The 25,585-nt window shown below is 46.6% G+C and overlaps 1 protein-coding gene and 1 pseudogene across 1 annotated transcript in view; both read right to left on the reverse strand.

Moving 5' to 3' along the window:
* Positions 1-22,747, reverse strand: part of BCAR1 (BCAR1 scaffold protein, Cas family member) — a 570,884-nt gene extending 548,137 nt beyond the window's left edge. Inside the window, exon 1 of the mRNA XM_033941917.1 lies at positions 22,315-22,747. Within this exon, the coding sequence (XP_033797808.1) occupies positions 22,315-22,326 (12 nt within the window). The 5' untranslated portion in view covers positions 22,327-22,747. The remainder of the gene's footprint in view (positions 1-22,314) is intronic.
* Positions 10,141-16,199, reverse strand: LOC117359329 (annotated as a pseudogene).
* Positions 22,748-25,585: the final 2,838 nt, after the last annotated feature.

Below are 25,585 nucleotides of genomic sequence, written 5' to 3' on the forward strand. Positions count from 1 at the left end.
AAGGAAAGACTTGAAGGTGGTAAGAGCGTAGAAAGGCAGCCACCACAATGAGACATTTGGTGAACACCCTTGGAGAGGAGGCAAGACCGAATGGTAGCACCTTGTATTGATAATGACAGCGATTGATCATGAAGCGGAGATACTGTCTGGAGGTCAGATTGACCGGTATGTGAGTGTATGCTTCTTTGAGATCGAGGGAGCATAGCCAGTCGTCTAGATTGAGAAGAGGGTAAAGAGTGGCCAGAGAAAGCATCTTGAATTTTTCCTTGACTAAACATTTGTTGAGATCGCGAAGATCTAGAATTGGTCTGAGATCTCCTGTTTTTTTGGGGACTAGAAAGTAACGGGAGTAGAATCCTTGTCCCTGTTGATCTAGAGGAACTTCCTCTATAGCATTTAGAAGGAGGAGGGATTGAACCTCCTGAAGAAGGAGGGCAGACTGAGGAGTGTTCAAAGCAGACTCTTTTGGCAGGCTTTGAGCTGGAAGGGTCTGAAAGTTGAGAGAGTAGCCGTGGTGGATGATGTTGAGGACCCATTGGTCCGAAGTGATAAACTCCCACCGGCTTAGGAAAAGAGAGAGGCGACCACCTATAGGTTGAGGTAGGTGGGTAGAAATTGGAACACTGGCTATGCTTTGGAGAATGCAGTCAAAAGGGCTGTGTCGATTTTTGTTGTGGAGGTGGCTTCACAGGCCTGCTGTGGCCTGGGAGGCTGACGTTGTTGTTGACGTTGACGCCTGGGTTGCTGGGGAGCTGCTGGCAATGGGCGAGCTGCATAGCGTCGTTGATAAGCCGATTGCTGTCTGAAAGGCCAAGTCTGAGGAGGCTTTTTCTTAGTCTTGAGCAGGGTATCCCAGCGTGTTTCATGTGCAGAGAGCTTTTGAGTGGTCGAGTCCATGGATTCCCCAAAGAGCTCATCCCCCAGGCATGGGGCATTGGCTAACTGATCTTGATGATTAACATCAAGCTCGGATACTCGAAGCCAGGCAAGGCGACGCATGGCTACAGACATCGCAGTTGCTCTGGAGGTAAGTTCGAAAGTGTCATAAATTGACCGAACCATGAACTTACGCAGTTGAAACAGAGAAGACGAGCAGTGATGAAAAGCTTGCTGTTTGCGCTGAGGAAGGTATTTTTCAAATGAAGCCATGGTGGTAAGAAGATGCTTAAGATAAAACGAAAAATGAAAAGCATAGTTACCAGATCTGTTAGCCAACATTGCATTTTGGTAGAGCCTCTTACCAAATTTATCCATGGCTTTGCCCTCTCTGCCAGGAGGTACAGAAGCATAGACACTAGCCCCTGTGGACTTTTTAAGAGTAGATTCCACAAGCAGAGATTCATGCGGAAGCTGGGGCTTATCGAAACCAGGAATAGGAATTACCTTATACAATGAATCTAATTTACGGGGAGCTCCTGGAATCGTTAAGGGAGTTTCTAGGTTTTTGTAGAAAGTTTCCTTTAAGATGTCGTGAAGAGGGAGTTTCAAAAATTCTTTTGGAGGCTGATCAAAGTCAAGGGCATCTAAAAATGCTTTAGACTTTTTAGATTCAGCCTCCAAAGGAATGGATAGAGAGTCACACATGTCTTTCAAAAAAGAAGTGAAAGATGTGGATTCATGTTGAGAGGATGGGTCAGGTACAGCAGGCTCATCCTCATCTGAGGAACATTCACCCTCAGACAGAAAGGGCTCTTCAGAGTCACCCCACAGATCAGGGTCCCTGATATGGGAACTACGGTCTCGGGACTCTGGGGTGGATGGTTCCAAGTGCCGGGATTTGCGCACCGACTTACCCGACCTCATCGATACGGTACCAGGAGACGTTATCGGTTGCACCGGTGCCGAAGTCTGTACCGACTGATGCTGGGCTCTCGGTTCCGGAGCAAGAACAGGCATCGATATCGATGAGGCCGAGTGGACCGGTACCGAAGCGGATGCTGCAGATAATAGAGGTTGGTCTACTACCGGTACTGGTGGTTCAGACCGGACCGGCACCGGAAGGTTCGGTGCCAATAAAGCAAGAAGGAGTTGTTGTAACTGCTCCTTTAGCTGCACTTGGAGGACGGCGGCAATGCGCTCATCCAAAGTAGGCACCGGTACCGCCTTTTTCTTTTGCGGTACCTGCGGTGCCGCTCGACGCCCCGAAGATGAAGAGCCCGAGGTCGAGGGACTCACTTCAATCGGGGCGGAGCGCTTCCGGTGGCGTTTCACGGTCGGCAGGACTGGACTCGCTGCAATAGAGACCGGAGGACGCTCCAACGGGGAAGGCTTCTTAGCCGGCTTACCTGGGTGCGACGCCGGTGTGGTATCGCACGGCGTCGAAGAAGTAGGTGCCGATTGGGAAGGTGCCGATGCCGGTGTCGATGGTACGGGATCGGACATATCGGCACCGAAAAGTAATCACTGTTGTATCTGGCGATTTTTCAAAGTACGTTTTTTCAACGTGGCACAGTGGGTGCAGGTGGAAGCCTGATGCTCAGGACCCAAACACTGTAGGCACCAGTTGTGCGGGTCCGTGAGAGATATAGGCCGAGCACACCGCTGGCACTTTTTAAAACCTGGTTGAGGGGGCATGAAAGTAAAAACGGCTTCCGCCAAATCGAAGGCCGAGGCCTCGATGGTGGCAGTAGGCCCCGCCGGGGAAAAACCAAATTGAAGAAAAAATATAAGGTTTTTTTTTTGGTTTTTTTTAACAAAAATAAAATAAAAGAAAAAAGGCAATAGAGCCAAAAGGGTTTACGCGAGCGGGAAGGCGAAGAGAAAAAATTTCAACGGCCGTTGAAAAACGCGTCTTCTTAGCTCCGCGGAAACTAAGAAACTGGGGACCGCGCGCCTCTGTCGGGCGGGAAGGCACTCGCACGTGCGCGGTGCGGCCTACCAGAACTTTCCAAGTTCTTAGAGTGCAATCACTCTAAAATTGTCGGTGCCGTCACCCATCAGTCAAGAATATGCTGCCTGCTTGCCCTGGGATAATGTTGTTTATGGATAGATAGAAGAATAGAAAGAGGGAGGGGATGGCACACATGAATGGTTGGAAAGGTCAAAGAGAGGGAGGAGATAGTGCACATGAATAGATGAGAAGGGAAACAACTCGGATATAGTGAAAACCCAATAAGTCTAATAAACACTTTCACAAAAAGATGTGTGATGTCTGGTGGATACCCACAATGCTTAATATACAGTTTAAAGAAACAGAGGAAAAAGCCTCAGACTCAGGCCCTCCCATGCCACAAAAGGTGGTTAAAGGTGGTTAGGCGTTAACCTCACTGGCAAAAAACCTCTATTCAATTGTAAATGGATAAAAGCCTCATACGGTGCTGTTATATTACTTGTGCTTAGAGATAGAAGAAAAAATCTTTCCACTTATCTTCTATTTGATCGGTACACCAACGGTGGCCAGCGTTTCACAGTCTGCTGCCTCAGGGTGTAACGTATCCGATCAGACTTTAAATGGGACGCCAAAACGCATCTCCGCTTCAAAGATGAATGTAGGGCAGAAAGTAAAGGAGAGAAAAAACAGCAAATGGATAAGAAGGCTCTGGAAACAGAGTTAAGAGCACAGACAGAAGGAAGTGCAACCAGAGAAAAGATGAATAAAAAAATCAAATCACCAGAATACAAAGGTAGGAAAAGTGATTTTATTTACAATTTAGTGATTAACATGTGTCAGTTTTCAGAATTTATATCTGCTGTCTATATTTTGCACTCTTCAGGAAGAAATGTATTCCTTTCTATATCTCTGGTGTTGTACTGCATGCAGGGTTTTGTTTGTCTATACTAGGACTTTTAGTTTGTGGTCTTGTATTTGCATAGGGTTTATCTGTATTCTTTCTGCACATGTGACCAAGACCAGGTATCCTGGTAGGAATGAATATCATGAAACGTTACTGATGTCATGATCCCTAGTAGGAAGATATTTCTCAGCAGTTTGTCCGGGTTTTTTGAAGGCCCCGAACTCAGAGCTGTGTCTGAAGGGTCTCTGCACATGTGCAGACATCAGCGTAATGACATCACACACATGCGCGCATGATAATACATCTCCTAAAAAGCAAACCTGATGGAAAAAAGCAGTGAGCTGAAAGGCAGGGAAGCAGACTCAGCTGGGAAAGACACTAGAGAGCTGCACGGGAACGGGGACGACGGGAATCCCGTGGGACCCGCGGGCATCCCGCGGGTTCCCCCTTTGGGTCACGGGGATCCCGTGGGGACGCCCCTAGGGTCGCGGGGATCCCGTGGGGACACCCCCTAGGGTCGCGGGGATCCCGTTGGGACGCCTCCGAGGGTTGCGGGGTTCCTGCGGGGCTGGATGTACTCAGTCGCGCGGCTCTTCTCTCTACCTTCTCTGCTTGCAGCACAGAGCCGAACGGAAGTCTTCCCGACGTCAGCGCTGACGTCGGAGGGAGGGAGGGCTCTGTGCTGCAAGCAGAGAAGGTAGAGAGAAGAGCCGCGCGACTGAGTCGGGAAGACTTCCGTTTGGCTCTGTGCTGCAGGCAGTGCAGGTAAGGAGGAGAGTAGCCTCGCGGTTCGAGTGGCTACCAAGGGACGGGGCGGTCCGCCCCGCCACATCCCGCCCCGGTTGCAGCACAGCCGGCCAGGTCCCCTTACTTTTGTGGCACTTCCCCGACCGACCGACAACAGCCCCGGTCCGACAATCCTCCCTGCCCTGTAGCCGCGAATCTAAATTATCTTCTTACAGCAGCTGTAATAAGGTAATTTAGATTCGCAGATAAGGGCAGGGAGGTTTGTCGGACCGGGGCTGTTGTCAGTCGGTCGGGGAAGTGCCACAAAAGTAAGGGGACCTGGCCGGCTGTGCTGCACCCGGGGCGGGTAGAGAAGGAGGGGGGGAGAAGGACGCTGAAAGCACTTGAAGACAGAGGAGGGAGAAGGACGCTGAAAGCACATGGGGGAATACAAAGGGGTGGAGAAGGACGCTGAAAGGCCATGGGAAGGGGGGGGAAAGGACTCTGAAAGCACTTGTGGAAGACAGAGGGGGGAGAAGGATGCTGAAAGCACATGGGGAAGACAAAGGGGTGGAGAAGGACGCTGAAAGGACATGGGGAAGATGGGGGGGGGTGGAGAAGGGCGCTGAAAGGCCATGGGGAAGACAGAGAGGGAGAAGGACGCTGAAAGGACATGGGGAAGCAGAGGGGGGAGAAGGACACTGAAAGCACATGTGGAAGACAGAGGGGGGAGAAGGACGCTGACAGGACATGGGGAAGATGGGGGGAGAAGGACGCTGAAAGGAAATGGGGAAGAGAGAGTAGGGAGAAGACGCTGGCAGGGAAGAAGACAGATGCCAGACTATGGGGGGAGCGGAGAGAAGAAGATGGGTGCCAGACCAATTTGGAAGGGGGAAGAAAGGGAGAGGCACAGTAACAGAGCAAATGGAAGATGCAGAAGGAAGAGAGACAGTGGATGGAAGGAATTGAATGAGAACATGAGGAAACCAGGCAACAAAGGTAGGAAAAGAATTATATTTCTTTTTTTTTATTTTGCTTCAGGATAAAGTAGTATATTAGTTGTGTTGATAAAAATTTATAAACATTAGAGGCTCTGGTAGAAACCCATTTGCAAAGTATGTATTCTTCCCAATTAATATTTTCAAATTAATAAAGTCTTTTTGCTTATTTGTAAATGGTTTCTACCAGAGCGTTTAATTCAGTAGCATAATTAAATGAAATAACTATTTCTGAAGTTTATATGGACGGGCGGGGACGGAGGGGATTCCTCGCGGGGACGGGTGGGGACGGAGGGGATTCCTCGCGGGGACGGGTGGGGACGGAGGGATTCCTCACGGGGACGGGTGGGGACGGGTGGGACTTTGGCGGGGACGGGTGGGGACGGGTGGGATTTCTGTCCCCGCGCAACTCTCTAAAAGACACTTCACTGCCCCAGATACCTTAGTTAGATGGTGAGCCCGCCGGGAGAGAGGGAAACTACTTTAGAGAGTTTACTATAGCTGCGGAGGAAAGGCGGAATATCAAATAAAAATAGGCACAATCAAGCTTCAAAAGCAGTATACTTACACCACGGGGTAGGAGCCCATGTTGACACCTTCAGCAGCATCATACAGCTCCTCTGTGTCGCTGTCAGACGCCATTGGAGAAGGTCAGGGGAGAACCAGCATTATCACTCCCCCTCCCTCTCCCGGGCAGAATCTGAGTGCAAATCAAGTTCCAGCTGACAGGCCGCTGCAGGCAAAAGAAGAGAGCCGGTCACTTCGGCTCAGCGAGCGGCCCTCTCGGCAAAGGCTAGAGTGGCTGTCAAATAGCGGCCGAGACCCCGCCCTCAGCCTCCGAAGCAGCGAGTCTTCATGGACTGCGGCTCTCGCACTATTTATGAGCAGCATGCAGAGAAGTTCGCGGTGCAAGCGATCTTTGCAAACTGCTTCAGAGGCCAGGGGGTAACACCAGCGGGAAGCGGGATGCCAGGAGGGAAGTTGGATACCAGCACTTCACAACTGACCCTCCCTCCTCGCCCTCTAAAGCACGAGCGGCAGCAGCCGGCCAGCAAGAGGCAGCGCTGCCAATCCTGCTTTAGAGGGCAAGGGGGGAGAGTCAGTCACTGAATCGGGAGGCCGATTTTTGTTGGTTTTAAATCGATTCAAATCGATTCACCTGAAGTGAATCGGTGAACCGATTCGAATCGTGATCAGGCAGCACGAGTATGCATACTAGGTTCTGCACTATAAACCTCCTGCAACTAGCACCCTGCAACTCCCCACCAATCTATTATCTACCTGCAACAGACACAACACATACAGCACTCACAAACATATACAAACCACATGGAGACAAAACATAGACTGTAAATTAGTCCCTATGCCTGACCTATATTGGGAGTGGGTGGAGCGATTCATAGTGTGTATGTGGGTGTGATAGGGAAAGGTGTAGGGACTAGATTCACGAACCTGCCCGATCAAGACCACTCCGTGTTCGATTCGGGCAGGTCCGATGGATTCGTCAAACTGCAATATGTAGATGGGGGTGATCGGAGGAACGCCCCCATCCACCGGCACAGATCGCTGGTTATTTCGAAAATTGATTATTGTAATGCTTTACTTATGGGAATAGCTCAAAAAGAAATTTGACGTTTGCAGATCATTCAAAATGCCTCAATTAAACTCATAATGAAAGCAAGGAAATTTGATCACGTCACTCCTATTCTTAAGAAAGCACACTGGCTTCCAGTTGCGCATCGAATTCAATATAAACTAAATCTACTTACTTTCAAATCCCTGTTATATAAAACTCCAGCTTTCATTTACAAGTTATTGATCCCTTATACCCCAATCAGATCACTGAGATCTATTGACCAACATCTATTAGTTATGCCCTCACTTAAAGTTATTATACACGGCGGCACTCTATCTTCTCTGTTACAGCTCCTCAAACTTGGAACTCCCTCCCTATTTATCTCAAGAGAAGAAAAGAACTTAGATAAATTTAAAAGTAAACTTAAGAGCTTTTTTATCAAGATGCTTATGATATTTAGGAGTACCAGCCTATTTTCGCTTATTTTCATAAGGCTACTTCTTTTATTTCCCTCCTATTGTTTTTTTACCATAATCGTCCTTCTTTCTATCATTATTATTGTATTTCATTACCCTGCCTTTCCCTTTTTCCAATTCTTTTTATTTTGTTAGTCATTAATTGAAAATGTTTTGTTCAGTGTTTACCTGTTTTTTATAACCCCTGTATTACATGTAAATTGAAATATTTGTTTATCGCTTAGATATTTGAGTAAGAGATTAATCAAATACTTAATAAACTTGAAACTTGTTACCCCCATGCATGCACAGACCATCTGTAGATGGTCTGCACATGACCGTCCGAGCAAGGGCAGGAGAGATTCGGGGCAGCAGGCAGGAGAGATCCGGGGACGAGCAGGCCAGGGAGGCGATTCGGGGCACAACAGGCAGGAGAGATGACGACGAGCAGGGCGGCGATTTGGGGTACAGCAGGGCATGCAGAGAGCAGGGCTTCAATGGAGCTGGAGAGTCGGAAAGCCGTTTGCGAGTGGTCTCCAGCAGTCGCTTCTTCGGTTGATCGGCCAGCCCAGTCGGTTTCAAAAATTTGTTTGGTGAATCGCATCCTTGTTCTACTTTGCATGCGTTTCCCCTCATTTGCATGCACGGATTCGAAGCAGATCACAGGAGAGGTTAGTGAATGGGGCCAGAGGGAAATTTGGTCGGAAAGGGGTCGCAAACCGATCGGTGCATGATCGGCTTGCTTTGTGAATCTAGCCCTATGAGTGGGAGAATGTTCAGAAGTGTGAAAGGAGGTTGCTTTCTGTCAACATTCCACAGCTTCTAACAGGAAGTGGTTTCCAGTCTGCCTCCATTCTTCAAGCTGCAATTTTCTATGGGATACAATTGTGGAGGGAGGCATGAGAGATAGTGGGGGGTCTGGGAACAAACAGCTTTAGTGGACCAGGGTGAACAGAGGACTACTCCAGGCCATGCATAAGATACCCCAACCCCTCCAAAGAGGTTAGCATAAAAACTTAAACCTCATCTTTGCAAGATGTCGTTGTTTACATTGCTGAAGTTTATCCAAATTGCATTGCTAGCCTTAACACAATAATAGTAAACATTTTTTTAAAAAGTTTTTTATGTATGTATTTGAATGTGATACAGCTCATTGCAGTAGAATCTCAGTTACCCAGCACCCATGGGGATTTGTAGATATTGGATAACTGTAGTTTGATTGTTTGAGAGTTACTCTAGAAATAGATTTGTCTCACTTCCCACCTTGCTCTCTTCCTCTCTCCATCATCCCCCCACACCCATTTGTAGGTCCAGCATCTGTTCCTTCCTTCCCACCCTCCTTTCTGGTCTGGGTCACTTTCTCTACCCTCCCCCATTTATGGGTCCAGCATCACCCTGCTGGACCCTCCCTCCATACACACTTCTTATCCACCTCCCCTACCCCAGATTTGACCCCCCCCCCCCCTTTGCACAGATCTGGTGTCTTGGATTGCCCCCTCCCCTCACTTACCCAAAGCAGCAGCAGCAGCCAATCAACAGAAAACTGACACGGCAGAGAAAATACCCTGCTGAGGCTGGCTGTGAGCAGCCTGTTTACAGCGCTGCCTCTGCAGGCTGGTTGCTACTTTGGGTGAGGGGAGAGGGGGGTTGGTGAGTCAGAACTGCTGCCGCTATTGTTTCGGAGAGAGAGGTTGACAAGTCGAGGCCACTGCTGCTTCAAGGCTGGAGGGAGAAAGGGAGGGAGGGAATTGTTGGGTCAGGACGGTTGCCACTGCTGCTTCAGGCAGGGGTGTAGTAAGGGGGGGCAGTCCGCCATGGGTGCCATCTTGGTGGGGGCACTGGCACCCATCCTCCTCTCCGCCCCTTCCCACTCCTTCCCCCTTCATCATACCTCTAGCTCAGGGGTGCCCACACTTTTTGGGCTTGCGAGCTACTTTTAAAATGACCAAGTCAAAACAATCTGCCAACAATAAAATTTTTAAAAACACAAAGCACACTGTAGGCAGAGAAAATTTTAATTATAATTTATATTCCGCGGGTTTTCAAAGAGGTCAAGGCAGATGACTTTATGCAATGTCACCTCAGTAACAACTATACAAAAATAGGCAAATATACCCCCTCCTTTTTACTAAACTGCGATAGCAGTTTTTAGTGCAGGGAGCTGCGCTGAATGCCCTGCGCTGCTCTCGATGCTCATAGGCTCCCTGCGCTAAAAAACGCTATTGAGGTTTAGTAAAAGGGGGCCTTAGTGCAAAATATAGACAGCGGATATAAATTCTCAAAACGGACACATTTTGATCACTAAATTGAAAATAAAATCATTTTTCCTACCTTTGTTGTCTGGTGATTTCAAGAGTCTCTGGTTGCCCTTTTTCTTCTGACTGGGCATCCAATATTTCTTCCCTTCTTTTAGCCTCCTGTATGCTTCCTCTCCTCCAGACCTCATTCCCTCCCCCAACTTTTTCTTCCTCTCTTCCTGTGCCCCTCCCCTTTCTTTCTTTCTGTCTTTCTCTTTCCATGCCTCCTTTCTTTCTTTCTTTCTCTCTCTATGCCCCCTTTCTTTTCTTTTTCAGAGGTAAACAATATTTTAATATTTTAAAAGGATCTTCACAACAAAACAGTCCTCTGTCCTTTTTGAGGTGCCCTACTCGTCACAGTTTCTTGATTGCTGCATCAATATCTGGAATCTGCTCCTTCAGCTGGTTCCACTGATCAGGAAATAAAGCAATTCCTGAAACATGTTTCCTTCAGTACTGTCTTCCTGTGGATTCTTAGCGGAAGCCTTTAGTTCCTTTGCAAACTTCTGTTTCTCTCTTAGTTTTAGCTGGAGGAGGTTTTTTCTTTCTCTTCTTCCTTTCACGACTATTATCTGAGTCACTGCAGGAGCTGGATGAGCTCAAGTTCTCTTTGGTTTTAGGCATTCTAAGACAAAAGCCCTAACCAACACCTTCGTTCATGCTGCGTTGAAAAACCAAAACAGACCTCTGTACAGACCAACACTATCTTCATGCTCCCTTTCTGTCTGTCTCCCTGCCTTTCTTTGTTTCCCTGACCCCTCCCCCTTTCTTTCTTTCTCCTTCTCTGCCTCCCCCAAGCCACCGCTGCCGCCATAAGGGTACAGGCCGCCACCGTAAACAGGACGCTGAAGCACCAGGCCGACCAACCTTCCCCAACCAACGTCAATTCTAATGTCGGAGAGGAAGTTCCGGGCCAGCGAGGCAACGATTGGCTGGCCTGGAACTTCCTCTCCGACGTCAGAATTGACGTCAGGTGAAGAAGGTTGGTCAGCCTTGTACTTCAGCGTCCTCTGTTCAGGGTCGGGAAGCAGGTAGAATGGAAGGCAATGCGAGTCTATCACGGAGCATGAGATGGGCTACGCGATTGAATCGCGTTGCCTTTGGTATCGACCTTTTGGGCACCCTGGCTCTAGCTCTTCACCAGCAGGAGCAAAAGAAAAAAAAGAAAAGAGGAGACTGAGAGTGGACATGATTGAAACATTCAAGATAATGAAGGTTATAGACTTAGTAGATAAAGACAGGTTGTTCACCCTCTCCAAGGTAGAGAGAACGAGAGGGCACTTTCTAAAGTTAAAAGAGGATAGATTCCGTACAAACGTAAGGAAGTTCTTCACCCAGAGAGTGGTAGAAAACTGAAACGCTCTTCCAGAGGCTGTTATAGGGGAAAACACCCTCCAGGGATTCAAGACAAAGTTAGACAAGTTCCTGCTGAACCAGAATCTACACAGGTAAGGCTAGACTCAGTTAGGGCACTGGTCTTTGACCTAAAGGCCGCCGTGGGAGCGGACTGCTGGGCACGATGGACCAGTGGTCTGACCCAGCAGCGGCGGTTCTTATGTTCTTATATAACTCCAACCTGCTGTCAGTGTCGGCTCTCCCTCTGACATTACTTCCGGGTCCCGTGCCTAGGAAGTGACATCAGAGGGAGAGCCGACACCAACAGTAAATTGGTGATGCTGCTCACACTGGGAAAGTTAAAGTGGTATGGGGGCAGGGGGGGTGACAGTGCCCCGGCTGCCCTGGAACTTCAATAAGATAAGTTGCTTTGCATTTCATATTCTGCTCTTTTCACTGGTTTTCAGCATTATATCTGCTTAATTTCTCTTCTCATCCCTGTTTCTTACTTTAAAAAAAAAAAAAAGCACAAAAAAAATAAACCCTTTTCTTTCCTCTGTTAAATCTTATTTCCTCTTCCTCTTCATAGGAAAAAGGGTAAGATTTTGTTAACTCTAATTAAATCCTGGTGCCTGTGGCTCAGGGTGACTAAAGTAGGGAAAATCCTGTTATAAATCCTGTGTTTTAGGGGAGCACTGATAGAACCTGCATTTTTGTTTAAAATACTGTGTTTTAGGTGGTATAGAGCCTATATTTCTGTCTTACTAGTATTCAGCCATTGTTTTCTGCTGATTAGGTGGAGAAGGAAGGGGCTCTGTTTTACTTCTAAGGTTAATTGCATTATCTTTGGGACATTGCTGTGAACAAGGCTGCCCTGGAACTTCAATAAGATAAGTTGCTCTGCATTTCATATTCTGCTCTTTTCACTGGTTTTCAGCATTATATCTGCTTAATTTCTCTTCTCATCCCTGTTTCTTACTTAAAAAAAATAAAAATAAAAAAGCACAAAAAAATAAACCCTTCTCTTTCCTCTGTTAAATCTTATTTCCTCTTTCCCTTTCCCTTCATAGGAATAAGGGTAAGACTTATACTCCCACCAACCCCAGGGACCACTATTCATATATAGAGACCCATATAATCAGGACTACTCAAATTAAGTCATTTCACAACCAATCAAGATGACCTTTATTCTATGCAATCACTGTGGTGCTTTAATTCCAAGACATACTATTTGGAGGCTTAAGGCTTGCCCCATCTGTCTTCAACTTGCCAGTATTAAGGAGGAGCTCTGCAAACTTAAACAGGAATTGAATACAATTAAAGCAGCTTCCATCACTCCACAAAATCATACCAACTTACCACCTCTACCTCAAAGAATAAAACAGCCCAGGAATAAATGGGTCACAGTAGGCTCAGGAAGAGTGTGACATGTAACACAGAAACATCCACCTTCACTAATATTACCTATATAGAATTCCTTCGCTCCACTAGTGCACTGCGATACTCAAGAAAACAGAAGGGAGGTGGGACTGGAACCAATGAAGGTAACTCAAGAGAACAAGCGCACCCTAAGTACAAATAAAAAAGCCAAAAACAGAAAACTATTACTGTTGGGGGATTCCATCATCAGAGGCATTAACCTTGGAACACAGGGCGAGGAGACCAAAATAGTGAAATGTCTTCCAGGATCCTCAGCTACCAGGAGTTCCAGGCAAATACTGACAATAATTAAGGAAGAAACTAAGGATTTTAACACTGATGTTGTTATCCATCTGGGAACAAATGACCTGGCCAACAACTCCACACTTGCAGCACAGAAAGCTTTTCGGGAGCTTGGTGAGGGCGTGAAACCTTTTGTAAAGACTTTAGCTTTTTCTGAAATACTGCCTGCATATGGAAAGGGAGAGCAAAGAGTGAAAAACACAGAGGACTTTAATAGATGGCTCAGAGCCTGGTGTCATCAAGAAGGCTTCAGGTACATAGGAGGATGGGGAAATACATGGAAGGACAAGAAGCTATATTGCACTGATGGGCTACATATTACTACAGCAGGAAAAAGAAACCTTGCAGAGAAATTTAGACAATATTTTTCTAGGCATTTAAACTAGAAGGTGGGGGTGGTGTATGTACGAAGGACAATTATAGAGACCACCCCCAGCAAAAGAAAAGATGTGATAGTAGTAAAGGCTGCAACATAAGCAATATCAGCAACTCATTTCTTAGTATTGCAACGGAAAGTGAAACGACACAAAAATCCATACGAAAAAGGAGATTATCGCTGAAAAATAGCTGGAAAGCGATGACCACAAATGCTCGCAGTCTAAGCAACAAAGTTCATGATCTGCAAGCCTTGATGTTAGAGGCAGATCTAGATATTGTTGCTATCACAGAGACATGGTTCAGTGAATCACATGGATCGGATGCAAACATACCGGGATATAATCTTTTTAGGAAGGATAGAGATGGTCATAAAGGTGGAGGAGTAGCTCTCTATGTAAAGTTCGATATCCAAGCGACCGAAATGCAAGGGACTGGGGAGAGGAAGAAGCGATATGGATTGCTCTGAAAAGAGAAGATGGAACTTCTATCTACGTGGGTGTAGTCTACAGACCTCCGACTCAATCGCAGCAAATTGATAAGGATCTGATTGTGGATATCCAAAAGTTTGGAAGGAAAGAGGAGGTTCTGCTGTTGGGAGATTTCAACCTGCCGGATGCGGACTGGAATGTTCCGTCTGCGGAATCGGAAAGAAGTAGGGAGATTGTGGATGCCTTTCAAGAGGCTCTGCTCAGACAAATGGTGACGGTACCCACAAGGGAAAAAGCGATATTGGATCTGGTCCTCACAAATGGAGAGAGTATCTCTAATGTTCGAGTGGGTGCTCACCTGGGAAGTAGCGATCATCAAACGGTTTGGTTTGATATAACGGCTAAAGTGGAGAGCGGCCGCACGATACTTAAAGTCCTAGATTTCAAACGTACGGACTTTAATGCAATGGGAAAGTACCTGACGAAAGAGCTGTTAGGATGGGAGGACATAAGAGAAGTGGAAAGACAGTGGCCTAAGCTGAAAGGAGCGATAAAAATGGCTACGGACCTTTATGTGAAGAAAATCAATAAAAACAAGAGAAAAAGAAAGCCGATATGGTTCTCCAACCTAGTGGCTGAGAAAATAAAGACGAAAGAGTTGGTGTTCATGAAATATAAAAAACCCAAGAAGAGGAGAGCAGAAAGGACAACAGGGTGAAACTGAAAGAAGCCAAGAGAGAGATACGTTTGGCGAAGGCACAGGCGAAAGAACAAATGGCTAAAAATGTAAAAAAGGGAGATAAAATTTTTTTCAGATATATTAGTGAAAGAAGGAAGATAAAAAATGGAATTGCTAGGCTAAAAGATGCTGGGAACAAATATGTGGAGAGTGATGAGGAGAAAGCAAATGTGCTAAACAAATACTTCTGTTCTGTGTTCACAGAAGAAAATCCTGGAGAAGGACCGAGATTGTCTGGCAAAGTTACATGAGAAAATGGAGTAGATTCTGCGCCGTTCACGGAGGAGGGTGTTTATGAGCAACTTGAAAAACTGAAGGTGGACAAAGCGATGGGACCAGACGGGAATCAGTGTTCCCTCTAAGGTGAGCGCATGAGCGATCGCTCACTATTTTCAGTGGCGTCGCTCATGCTTCTTCTGGTGTCGCTCACTCGAGCGGAGGTGAGAGCAAGCGGCGGCGGTGGCGGTCTGCCCTGCTCGCCTAAGATGCAGCAGCGGCAGCTCCTTTCATGATCCCTGCAATCAGTGGCGTACTAAGTGGGGGGCGGTCTGCCCCTTGTTCTCATTGGTGTAACGCCGGCCCTGCAGCTCCGGACTTCCCCACACCTGCCCCCCCTTCGGATCGCTATTATTTTAAATGTTATAGCAGCTGCACTGTATCCATCAGTGGAGACGTCTAACCTCGGCCTGCCCCACAACTCTTACTGCAACAGTGACTTCCTGTTCCTGCCTAGACGGGCGGCTGCTGCAGTAAGAGTTCCGGGGCAGGCCGAGGTTAGACGTCTCCACTGATGGATACAGCCCCGCGGCTATAACATTTAAAATAATAGCGATCCGGGGGGGGGAGAGGTGAGGGAAAGTCCGGAGCTGCAGGGCCGGCGTTAGAGGGAGTAAGAGTTGATGGTGCCGCAGGGTCCTGCGGGGGGAGGGAGGAAGGAAAAAGAGGAACCGAAGCATGGCAATTTTGGGGGAGCAGGTGTGGGGAAGTCCAGAGCTGCAGGGGAGAGTGTTGCGGTACCCAACTGGAGGGAGAAGGAAGATGAGGGAGGGAATGAAAGGAGATGCCAGGGCTTGGAGGGTAGGAGGAAGGTATTCCAGACTAAGGGAAAAGGAAGGGGGAGATGTGAGAGCATGGAGGGGGAGCGAAAGATGAAGAAAAGGAAAGGAGAGAGATGCCAGAGAATCAGGGAAGGGAAGATACCAGACTATGGGGTACAAAGGAAAGAAAGGAGAAGAGAGAGATGCCAGAGCATAGGGGATGGGGTGGAGACAGAGAGAAAAAAATGGAGAGGTGGCAGAGCTGGCTGGCTTTGGGGGTGGGCAAAATCTGGAAGGCAGTGGGGAGACATAAGAAGGAGGCACTGGGGGCACAAAGGACACGGGAAGGAGGCACTGGGGGCACTATGGACACGGGAAGGAGGCACTGGGGGCACTAAGGACATGGGAAGGAAGGAGGGAGGGAATAGAAAGGGACAATTGTTGGGCCTGAGTGCAGAAAGAAAGAAAGGATACACAGTCAATTAATAGATGTCCCCTTTTGATGAAAAAAATAAATGGTCACGTTACCACTGACTTACTTTCTCTTCAGCAGAGTCAGCATCCGCGCTGAGGTGCAGGAAGGTCCCGCGATAACTCGTCTGCTGGCTCTGCTCTGGAAGAAGTAAGTTACGTCGGAGGTGGTGGACCCGGCAGACGCAGTCATTGCGGGACATTGCCGCAACTCCCTGCGTCTGCCGGGTCCACCCCCTCCAAAGTAACTTACTTCTTCCAGAGCAGAGCCAGCAGACGAGTCATCGCGGGCCCTTCCAGCATGCGGCTGCTGAGTCCGCTCTAGAGCAACTACGTCAGAGTGGGGTGGATTGGCAGCAGGCAGCTACAATCATCGCGGGACCTTGCTGCATGAAGGGAGAGAAAGGAGCAGGACTGCTGGAATGGAAGAGTGGTGGAGGGAAAGAAAGGGGGCAGGGTGGTATGGAAGGGTGGTGCTGATGGAATTGATGTACAGAGAAAGGGGAGAGACATAAGGGGGAAGGATATTGGAGGGAAAGAAAGGGGGAAGATGCTGATTGAAGAGGGGTGGATGGAGGGAGAAAGGGCAGACATTGGATGGTAGTGGGGAGCCTATGCTAGATGGAAGTGCAGATTGGAGAGATAAGGGAGCAAATGCCAGAAGGAAATGGGAGGAGAGAAAGAGGGGAGCAGATGCTGGATGATAAGTGGACAGAGAGAGGAGAAGGTACTAGATGGAAGGGTTGGAGAAAGAGGGTACATGATGGAAGGAGGGGATAAATAAAAGGAGGACACATGATGGGGAGAAAAGGATTGAGTTAGGGAAACACTGGAGGGGTGAGGGAAAGAGGTGGCAAGCTTTAGGTAGACAGTAAAAAAGGACATCGATGAGAGGGTAGTAAGAACATAATCTAGACAGATGCAGAAAATAAATTGAAAAGGGAAATGAGGGAAAAAAGGGAAAGGGATTGCAGAGGAGAGGTGTGGGAGAGGGAAGGAGAGGAGAGAGATGCCAGACCAATGATGGTGAAAGGAGAGATGGAAGGGGGAGGCATACAGTTTCTGGAAGGGGCATAGAAGGAGAGAAGATGTCATATAGGGGAAGAGAGACGGCAGACAGTGGATGGAAGGAAGAGAGTTACAAGAAGATGAGGAAAGCAGAAACCACAGAAGACAAAGGTAGAAAAAAATTTCTATTTATTTATTGCTTTAGGAGACATGTGTCACTGTTTCTGTGAAGCATTGTATGCAGAGTCCAGCTTCTTGCTGGTTCAATTTAACCTTTGTCTATGTATTTTTATTTTATCCCCCCTTTTACAAAACTGTGAAACGTTTTTTAGCACCATCCGTGGTGGTAGCAGCTCTGATGCTCAGAATTTTATGAGCATCAGAGCTGTTACCTCCGTAGCTAAAATCCACACTACAGTTTTGTAAAAGAGGGAGGGGTTAGTTTGTGATTATATATTCCATACTAGGCGAAGGTGTGTTCTGTGTGTTCGAAAGACATAGTTTTCTGTTAGGATTGACGGTGTAGGATTAATCTGTGCTGGTCTGGCTTGTTTAGTTTTACAATGGGTGTATTGATGTACTGTTCACTGCAATATGTAAGATGCTGCCTTTTCCTAGATACTCATGTGTGACGTGTGGCTTGTTACTAAAAATCATGTTTTTCGTACAGATGGGGGGGGTGCCAAAAAATGATGGGCCCCGGGTGTTACATATGCTAGGTACGCCACTGCATTATGTAAAGATACCAGAAAGCTGGCGAAGCAAAAACTTTAAGTAAATTGTTATTCTTCTAAGTTTTGAGTATTTAACCCTCCCACAATCTCATGGGCACTCGTTTCAAGTTTATTGAGATTTTGATTTAAATGCAATATCAAATATTTTCAATGTGTATAACAAAAATAAATTTTGGGAAGTAAATAAAACCATTTGAATAATAAACATACAAACATATCCATAGATGATTAAAAATACATAAGGAGTACAAGGATAAACTACATTTGTTTAAAAATGCGTCCTCCGTGCCTGCTCATAAATTTGTGGAATATGTAACTTGTCGCTCATGCATATTTTTTTTTGCACACACCTCATCAATCCTTAGAGGGAACATTGGACGGGATTCATCCCAGGATACTAAGGGAGCTCAGAGAGGTTCTGGCGAGTCCTATTAAAGACTTGTTCAACAAATCTCTGGAGAGGGGAGTGATTCCTGGGGATTGGAGGAGAGCGGATGTGGTCCCTATTCATAAAAGTGGTCACAGGGATGAAGCAGGAAACTACAGGCCGGTGAGCCTCACTTCAGTTGTTGGAAAAATAATGGAAGTGTTGCTGAAAGAAAGGATAGTGTACTTCCTTGAATCTATCCGAAGGCAACATGGCTTTACAAAAGGTAAATCGTGCCAAACGAACCTGATTGAATTTTTTGATTGGGTGACCAGAGAGCTGGATCGAGGACATATGCTAGATGTAATTTACTTGGATTTCAGCAAAGCCTTTGATACAGTTTCTCATAGGAGGCTGTTGAACAAACTTGAAGGGCTGAAGTTAGGACCCAAAGTGGTGAACTGGGTCAGAAACTGGCTGTCGGACAGACGCCAGAGGGTGGTGGTTAATGGAAGTCGCTCAAAGGAAGGAAAGGTGGCTAGTGGAGTCCCTCAGGGTTCGGTGCTGGGGCCAATCCTGTTCAATATGTTTGTGAGTGACATTGCTGAAGGGTTAGAAGGAAAAGTGTGCCTTTTTGCAGATGATACCAACATTTGTAACAGAGTAGACACCGAAGAGGGAGTGGAAAATATGAAAAAGGATCTGCAAAAGTTAGAGGAATGGTCTAATGCCTGGCAACTAAAATTCAATGCAAAGAAATGCAGAGTAATGCATTTGGGGATTAATAATAGGAAGGAACCGTATATGCTGGGAGGAGAGAAGCTGATATGCACGACGGACGGGGAGAAGGACCTTGGGGTTATAGTGTCCGAAGATCTAAAGGCGAAAAAACAGTGTGACAAGGCAGTGGCTGCTGCCAGAAGGATGCTGGGCTGTATAAAGAGAGGCATAGTCAGTAGAAGGAAGAAGGTGTTGATGCCCCTGTACAGGTCATTGGTGAAGCCCCACTTGGAGTATTGTGTTCAGTTTTGGAGACCGTATTTGGCGAAAGACGTAAGAAGACTTGAGGCGGTCCAGAGGAGGGCGACGAAAATGACAGGAGGCTTGCGCCAGAAGACGTATGAGGAGAGACTGGAAGCCCTGAATATGTATACCCTAGAGCAGGGGTGCCCACACTTTTTGGGCTTGCGAGCTATTTTTAAAATGACCAAGTCAAAATGATCTACCAACAATAAAATTTTAAAAAAAACACAACGCACACTGTACGCATAGAAAATGTTAATTATCATTCCTATTCCAGGGTTTTTCAAAGAGGTCAAAGCAGATGACTCTATGCACTATCACCTCAGTAACAACCATACAAAAATAGACAAATATACCCCCTCCCTTTTTACTAAACCACGATAGCAGTTTTTAGAGCGCAGGGAGCTGCGCTGAATGCCCAGCGCTGCTCTCGACGCTCATAGGCTCCCTGCGCTAAAAAACTATTGCGGTTTAGTAAAAGGGGACTTTAGTGTAAAATATAGACAGCAGATATAAATTCAGACACATTTTGATCACTAAATTTAAAATAAAATCATTTTTCCTACCTTGTCTGGTGATTTCATGAGTCTCTGGTTGCACTTTCTTCTTCTGACTGTGCATCCAATCTTTCTTCCCTTCTTTTAGCCTGTATGCTTCCTCTCCTCCAGACCTCATTCCTTCCCCCAACTTTTCCTTCCTCTTCCCTGCCCTTTCTTTCTCTCTGCCTCCCTTTCTTTTTTTTGTTTCTCTTCTTTCCTTCTGTCTCCCTGCCTGCCCTTTTTCTTTCTTTCTCCCTGCCCTCCCCCAAGCCACTGCCATCGGGGACCAGGACCCAAACCGCCACCAATAACAGGCCCGAAAGCCGACGCCGCCCCAAGCTGTCCCTGCTTCGGCCGACCAGCATTCCTCTCCCCGACGTCAATTCTGCCGTCGGGGAGAGGAAGGCTGATTGGCCCAAGATCGCGATCGACCTATTGGGGGAAATGCTGCCAGGTCCTGCATTCGCGGAAACAGAAAGTAGGCAGGACCCGGCAGCAAGAAGAGCAAATGCTTCACTAACATGTCTCCCGCCTTAGCCCATAGCGAACGCTTGCTTCAGGGCTCTCAACATGTGCGTGCCGGCTTCCCTTCTCCCCCCCCCCCCCCTCCCGGACATAACTTCCGGTTTCTGAGGGAAGAGAAGGGAAGCCGGCACGCACACGTTAGAGCCACGGAGCATAAGTTCGCTACGGGCTGAAATCTCCAAGCCGGTTTTTTTTGTTTTTTTTTAATGTTCAGCAGCGGCGGCAGCAGCAGATGATAGCTGGGCGGACCGCCCAGCTAAAAGGCCCTAGAGAGAACACTGGAGAGGAAGACTGATCGGCCCGGTAGATCAGGACGGCAACACAAGTCTATCACGGAGCCCGGGATGGGCTCCGCGATCGACTCGCGTTGCCTTCCTGAGCTACTGGTCGATCACGATCGACGTGTTGGGCACCCCTGCCCTAGAGGAAAGGAGAGACAGGGGAGATATGATTCAGACGTTCAAATACTTGAAGGGTATTAACGTAGAACAAAATCTTTTCCAGAGAAAGGAAAATGGTAAAACCAAAGGACATAATTTGAGGTTGAGGGGTGGTAGATTCAGGGGCAATGTTAGGAAATTCTACTTTACGGAGAGGGTAGTGGATGCCTGGAATGCGCTCCCGAGAGAGGTGGTGGAGAGTAAAACTATGACTGTGTTCAAAGAAGTGTGGGATGAACACAGAAGATTTAGAATCAGAAAATAATATTAAATATTGAACTAGGCCAGTTACTGGGCAGACTTGCACGGTCTGTGTCTGTGTATGGCCGTTTGGTGGAGGATGGGCAGGGGAGGGTTTCAATGGCTGGGAGGGTGTAGTTGGGCTGGAGTAAGTCTTAACAGAGATTTCGGCAGTTGGAACCCAAGCACAGTACCGGGGTAAAGCTTTAGATTCTTGCCCAGAAATAACTAAGAAGAAAAAATAAAAAAAATAAAAATTTAAATTGAATCAGGTTGGGCAGACTGAATGGACCATTCAGGTCTTTATCTGCCGTCATCTACTATGTTACTATGCCACTGGCTTCAGGGGCTGGAGGGAGGAAACGGTTTTCTTTTTTTTCTTTGCCAGTTGTGTGAGAGTGCCAGTTGCTTGAGTACCAGTTAATCAGGATTCTACTTCAGAAGAAAGGGACAATTGAATAAAACCACACACCTCTGCCTAAAATCAGGCACCTATGTCGGCCCACCTAGCTAATGTAGGTGCCTAACTTAATTGGTTAATAGGTTTAATCTGCGCTGATAACTGGCTCTTAACATCCTGCTGGCACTTTTGCATAAAAGTGTACACTTTCACATTTAATTACTAGTATTTTGTACATTTATGCATGCAAGGGGTGTAAATGTAGGCGCCTAGGTTACAGAATTGCCCTTCACATGTTCAAGGTGGTCCACATCTTGCAAATATCTATAAAAAAGGGAAGCAATGCTCGTATATAGGCTCTCATCAGATCTAAATAAATGCAGTATATCCCAGCTAGCACACATGCACAAAGTGGAATCCCAAATGCAAACTTAATTATTAGCACTTAAAACATTTTGCTCTAGTAGTTGAACTACAATGTCTCTCACTCTAACCTATCCTGAAGAGCTACTAGGCAAATAATGTTTATGCTTCCTTTAGAATTAAATTCAGAAAGACTGCATTCCCTCCTTGCCTTAAGACAGAACCGACTCACTTCAGATTATGGCTTCCCATAAACGACCAACTTGGACAAGGCCAGTTTGCTAATGACAGGAAGCTCGGACTCTGTTTCTCACAGCTGAAATATTTAATTATTTCTAACTCGGCAACCTTAAGCAGCATGGGTATAAGGCCAGAGGAGATTAACAAAAAACGCCATTTGTTCAGATCCTAATTTATAAGCCTCTTAGCCAGAAACTATGGACATCTATGTTAAAACCCTTGCTACCAGATAAGACACATTTGGGAGAATAAGCAGGAAGCCTTGTACAGCAATATTTGGAATTCTTGCGCCAATACATATACCTCGTTAAAGCAAAGCAATCAAAACAGGGAGTCTACAAAGGATAGTGAAATGAATGGAGAAGGGATACAGAGAGGCAGCAAAAGAGCACAGGCCAGGACCCGAAACAAAGTGACCCAGGGTCAGAAAGCGAAGCATCTCAGCCGGCTCTCCCTTATTATCCTGTCTGTATCCTGTCTCTCCTCCCATCCTGATTAGTATTCTGAAGGCAGAGCCTCAGCGAAAGGCAGTCATTTACCAGGTAGTTCATGTCTCCAGCAGGCTCTGGCGGTCGACGGAAAGCAGCTCCCTCCCACTACTGCCGCTGTTTCTCGGCCTCCTGCAGTTTAATGCATAGTCCGGCTCCGAACTGCCTTAGTTCCTGCTTCCGCTCCGATAACGGGAAACGGCGGGTTCCGACTCTAGAACCGATCCCGGGAAGCTCCGGTGCCCTTTGGCGCTCCGATTCCGGACTGGAAGTTCGATCTTTCCCGGCACGGTATTCGCTGACAGGCTGAGTTCTGGGCAGCCAGGACTGGGAGACTCCGCCTGGATCACACACACGGAAGGAGGGAGCCAAGATACCGGGGGCAGGAAGGAGGGATTAAGCGAAAGAAAGAGACCGTCACAGACGGGGAGGGAGCGATGCAAGGGGCAGTCCAAGAGACAGAGCGATGCACAGACAGGAAACCAGAGACGGTGCTGAAGGATGGGAATAGAGCGGGGCAAGGGGCAATCGTCGAGACAGAGCGATGCACAGACAGAACCAAACACAGTGGTGGGAAGGAGGAGTGACAGAGAAACCGTGAAGTGGGATCTGAGGGAGAGGCTACGATAACAAGCGGAGCCAAACACAGCGAGATGAGCAGTCTGCCAGGATAACACTAAAGAGACGGTTGGAAGAGAACCAGGAAAGCAAAAAGAAGTGCAATTGTGGGTAGGGAACAAGCAATGCAAACGCAGAGAAACAGACAGATGTTTTGCAGGTTTTATTAACTTGATATAACCGCTTTTCCTGCACAGTATCTATTCTAAGCGGTTTCCAATTACAAAGTAAACAGTGAAAACTATTGTCTAGAAAATACTTTGGGTTAGATCAGGAGGTGTCAAACTCAATCTCATAAGGGGCCGAAATCTATAACATTACATAGGCTAAGTCAGGGACAGAATTTTGTATTAAGATACTCGGGGGTCCTTTTATTAAAGTACGCTAACTGATTTAGCGTGTGCTAAAGATTAGTACATGCTAAGTGGGCACCTTAATAAAAGGACCCCCTTAGTCTATAGAAGTATAGGGTTACAACCCCCTTCCGGCTCTGTGATGTAAACAAAATAAATAAAAAGACTTTTCCTCTCTCTTTTACTCCTAGTTCAGCTTGCTGTCTAACAGCAGCTCTGGCAGGATACACATTTCAAATCTGACATACACAAAACATTTCAAATCTGACAATCACAAAACTGAAAATATAATTAATTTTTCAATCTTTTGTTGTCTAGTCATTATTCAAATCATGTTGGTCCCAGGCTCTGTTTGCCTTCTGATAACTCACTTGCTAGGGTCTTCTGCCCAGTTGTTGTTTCCTTCTTTATCTGTGCTAACCATCCATCTTCCATCTCTGTCCTCCCCTTCCATTTCCCTTCCCTCCCCCAGAGGTCTGGCATCTTTCCTTTTTATCGTCTCCATCCTCGCAGCTGCAGCAATGGACCCCACCATCCCCAGATCCATCTCTCCTTTTCGCAACAACCCTTTCATCCAGCGTCTCTCCCTCCTTCCCCACCACCTCAGGGACCACCATCTCTCGGTTCATAGACAATTGCGCGCGGACAAATGAGCGCAAGACAACTGAGCGGAAGACAACTGAGCGTGAAGACAACTGAGCGTGAAGACAACCTAGCTTAAGACATTTGAGCGCAAGACAATTGAGCGCAAATAATTTTCCGTAATGTGCACGAGCGGGACAACTCAGCGCAAGACAACTCAGCACCGGCAGGTGAGCGCAAGACAACTCAGCGCCGGCAGGTCAGCGTGAGAAGGTTCATAGATAAAACTGCCGAAGGTAAAGGCGCGCGCAAGACGGAAGCGCACACCAAAGAAAAAGAGTGTTTTTAGGGGCTCCGACTCGGGTTTTGGGGGGGAACCCCCCAGTTTACTTAATACAGATCACGGGGGCGTTGTGGGGGGTTGTAACCACCCTCATTATACTGGAAACTTAACAGTTTTCTTGTTTTTTAGGGGAAAAGTGAAGTTTTCAGTAAAATGTGGGCGGTTACAACCCCTCAAACCCCCCACAATGCTCCCTCAACGCGGCGCAACCCCCGTCGGAGCCCTTTAAAACAGTCATTTTCTTCGGGGGGCGCCTCCGCACTGCGCTCAGTTGTCTGCATGCGGCCTTTGTCCCGGCGTGCTCTTGACCTGATACCGTAGGAATGGGACAGGGACAAGGACAGCAACATAACTCACAGGGATAGGATGGGGAAATTTAGTTCCTGTGTCCCTGTGTCATTCTCTATTTGGAAAAAGAATTTAATAAGGCAAAGTAACAGGGTGGCCAGGTTACCCAGTTCCAGGCTGCAGATTTTGGGATAGTTCTCAATTTTTGGCCCAGGTGTTTTTGTCCCGTTACCAGACATATTTATTGGGGACTGTGAGACCTGTAATAGTGGAAGGTAAATGGGCCTAGTGGGTGTTTGCAATGGGGTCATAATGAAATGCCCATAGTCTGATGCCTGCAGTGTCTATTCATCTGATCCATCTGTCAAATGCTAAGTTTCATTATTTGTGTTTGTCTTGTATGATATGTTTGTTGTATGAATTGTTAAATTTTTTTAAAGCTGAATTTGCTTAATGATCTTTACATGACAGAATATATGTTTTAAGTGTTTATGAAGATCATTATCTCGTTTTCTTTGTTTGTTTAAATTGTTATTCATGTTCAAACTTACAAGTGTCTTCACACTCAGTTGTCTTCAGGCCCAACAGATTCCAAAGATTAAAGACAAGCTTCACTGCCCCCCCCCCAGAATAAAAACCAAACAAAACTGTCCACAATTTGCTTGCAGCCTTCTAGTTATTGATTTTATGAAGTCTCTTAATATGTTAAACGATAATAATAACCAATTTGTTAAATGGCAACCTTAGTCATTATAAGTTCATAATCTCATTGGAGTTTGTGAGGGTAAAATAAATTCTGGACTCAATAGTTGTATTATAATGTTTTTATTTCTGGGTAACTGTGTTATTCGAAGAAAGCATAATACAGTGAACATATAGAATGGATAACCTAAGTCCGCCAGGGCAAAGTTAAATGCAAAGTATTATTGAACACAAGTAAACATGATGTGAATAGCAAATAATAACATTGAATGATAAAGACCATTATAAGGAGTTTGAAATTGAAAAGACAATTACATGGTCAAAAAATAGGATGATGATGAGGGCGAAACCCTAAATTCACAGAAAGAGAAGTATTCTGTATGCTTGAGCTTCAGTGTTTGAACTGGAAGATGTAAAAGATTATATACATACATAA

This window comes from Geotrypetes seraphini, chromosome 4 (assembly GCF_902459505.1).
Source record: "Geotrypetes seraphini chromosome 4, aGeoSer1.1, whole genome shotgun sequence".
Taxonomy (NCBI): Eukaryota; Metazoa; Chordata; class Amphibia; order Gymnophiona; family Dermophiidae; genus Geotrypetes; species Geotrypetes seraphini.